The sequence below is a fragment of the Nicotiana attenuata genome, chromosome 7, assembly GCF_001879085.1.
Source record: "Nicotiana attenuata strain UT chromosome 7, NIATTr2, whole genome shotgun sequence".
Taxonomy (NCBI): Eukaryota; Viridiplantae; Streptophyta; class Magnoliopsida; order Solanales; family Solanaceae; genus Nicotiana; species Nicotiana attenuata.
In genome coordinates, this window is record NC_031995.1 from 6,653,939 (window position 1) to 6,656,640 (window position 2,702).

Sequence of the window (2,702 nt, forward strand, 5' to 3'; positions counted from 1 at the left end):
GGTTGAGGGTTTGAGGAAGGTTGAAAGAGAGTTTTGGAAAATATTTTTCCTCCTCTTGGTAGGGAAGTCATATTGTTTTTTTCAAACATTTAAGCCAACTAAACACGGAAAAATTGGAATACTAAACACACCCAAAGAAAGAAAAGAACTTGCTTTTTATTTGAGAGAAATGCATATTGATATGTGGGCTAATATTTTCCTACTTGAAATGCAGTGAATGAAGGTATGGGGCGAAGAGCGATGGCCAAGGCCATAGTTGAATCAATAGCTCTATTTTTGGTTACTGAGCTTCAGAGTTTCCTCCTGTGACGCCTTTTTGAGAAGAAGCTTAAGTCATCTAGAGTCTAAAGCAGTGGCAGAGTCAGAAATTCTAACAAGGGAATTCGAAAAATGCAAGAATGCTGCACATGATATTTGAACCTGCAACCTAAAGCAATTACCAAATTTGTAACTTGAAGCCAGTCTTGCTAATCAAGAAAATTTTGATGTCTATAATGTATTGTAAATAGATAAAGAAAGGGCAACCAGGTGCACTAAGCTCCCGCTATGCGCAGGGTCCGGGAAAGGGTCGAGGAGGGACTATTGTACACAGTCTTATCCTGCATTTCTGCAAGAGGCTGTTTTCACCACTTGAACACGTGACCTCCTGGTGGCAGCAACTTTACCAGTTGTGCCAAGGATAATGGTGTAAACAGATAATAGGAGAAAACAACACAATAACTACAAACTAGTGTGATTAATGAAGCTAATTGAAACAAACACCTTACAACAATGATAATTAGATATATGTGTGTGTGTGTGTGTTTGTATAGCTTCGGATATTTATGTTTCCATTGCAAGGAAATCCAATCAAGAACGCCAATAAATCAATTAAGATTAACCAATCCCTCCTTAGCCTTGGCAAGAAAATCAAGATAATAGGAGCAATGATGTAGTTAAGAACTTGAGATTAAAAAAAATAAACAAATATAGATCATTAATATTTTGGCAGCAAAAGCCTGCAATTTGAGCAAATATTCCAAAATACAACAGCAAAAATCCCAGTATTCCTTATCAGATCTTGACTACAGTCCAGTGTTCTAGCGCACTCGCAGCATCAGGTTTCAACCAACATCTCCACTGCAGCATGTAGGAGCCAAGACAGTTCATGATTCGGTCGCAGTAGATTGCATACAACAGAACCATTTTTTCTGAAAGACAGTGCACTCAAAAAGTTATAATCTGGAATTTATGTATAAAATGCAGACATGCTACTCAACAAAAGGAGATGAGCAACCACATAACTTTGTTCGATCTTAATCATTGTTAACTAAAATATTGATGCACAACCAATTGTATTGACCTTCAGCAAATAGTGAAGCTCCATAAATAATGGATGAAAGCAATCAATTCTTGGAGAATTTGCACAATAACACAAGTATCCTGCTTAATCGTTGATGAGGAATTCCTCAAGTTAAATGTTATTATCTTGTTCTCTGAGTATGTGCACTGGTTATAGATAGAGATGATATATGCATGACATTTGGACTCGGGTTGTGTACAAAGAAACGGAAGATAGTTTACAGTTTTAGTAGTAACTTCTAAGGATCCTATAGGATGAGAATAATACAGAAAGCAGTCAGAAAGCAAAAAATATAAATCTTGAACAGAAAATGCTCCGGTATATGGACTGATCTAAAAAAGCAAATTGTATGACTACATATAATGGATCCTTGTAAACAATACACGACTTATCCTGATTCCTGACAATGTTATCGTTATTGTTATGAGAAATGATATTTGATGTTGTAACATAACCATCCTTTATTTCAGCTGTGAGTGCGGAACATACTATTAGAACACCAGTTCGAACAACATTCTCTATAAACGCAACTTAGTGTGTTAACAAGGTTTCGAGAACCTTTTTCATCAAACGATCAAACTTGAAGCAGGAATGATAATCTACATAATACAACACAAGTGCCAGAACTAATAGCCATTATGTGGGCAACAACTTACCGATTGAGGTTTTCCAAGCATTGCTTTATTCTTGTATGCAGAATCACCCTTTGGTGGGGAGTCTATCTTGCCACCTTTCTTCTCATTTCGAGCTTTATTAAAGATCACTGTGAATCCCTCAGCTGAAGCTGGATCATTTACATCCCACTCACCAAACTTAGGAAGAGGACGCCCTTTGTCCTGTAGATATTAAAGATACCTATCAGATAATTTGCAGTTCTACAGTTCTATGTATAAAAATAACAACAATAATAATAGCATCAACACCACATTGAATTGACATTGACATGTTAAATGCATAGTAATGGTCAACAAGTCAAAGCATCAAACTTCACAAAGAATTGATCAGATAGAAACAAGAAGCATCATCAACTGGCTACATTCTAATTGTTGACTACTGAAATGTCACAAAATGCAATGTCAGAAAGCAGCACATCATCACACTGGTGCAAGAAAGCTACTAATGGCAGATTAAACATCGTCAAATAGATACACATAGTAACTAGCATCACGAAAAGGTATTTCCTATTAAACTAATCAAGCTATGGCTCGTACTAAGCAAATGCTTCAGTATTGCAAAGTATGTCAAGCAGCAAAAGAGCGCACGAACTAAGATTCTCAAGTGCATGCAAAAACCTACTGGGAAGGGGAGGAGGCAAAGGACATAGGGAGTTCCGTTTATCCCACGGATCATTCGAGCTCCC

General features: G+C 37.0%; 1 protein-coding gene and 1 pseudogene across 1 annotated transcript in view; one reads left to right on the forward strand and one right to left on the reverse strand.

Moving 5' to 3' along the window:
• Positions 1 to 348, forward strand: part of LOC109229815 — a 2,369-nt pseudogene extending 2,021 nt beyond the window's left edge.
• LOC109228625 (RPM1-interacting protein 4-like) overlaps positions 867 to 2,702 on the reverse strand; it is a 3,144-nt gene continuing 1,308 nt past the window's right edge. Inside the window, exons 2-3 of the mRNA XM_019393782.1 lie at positions 1,999 to 2,178; positions 867 to 1,190 (exon numbers count right to left, since the gene is read on the reverse strand). Of these exons, the coding sequence (XP_019249327.1) occupies positions 1,146 to 1,190; positions 1,999 to 2,178 (225 nt within the window). The 3' untranslated portion in view covers positions 867 to 1,145. The remainder of the gene's footprint in view (positions 1,191 to 1,998; positions 2,179 to 2,702) is intronic.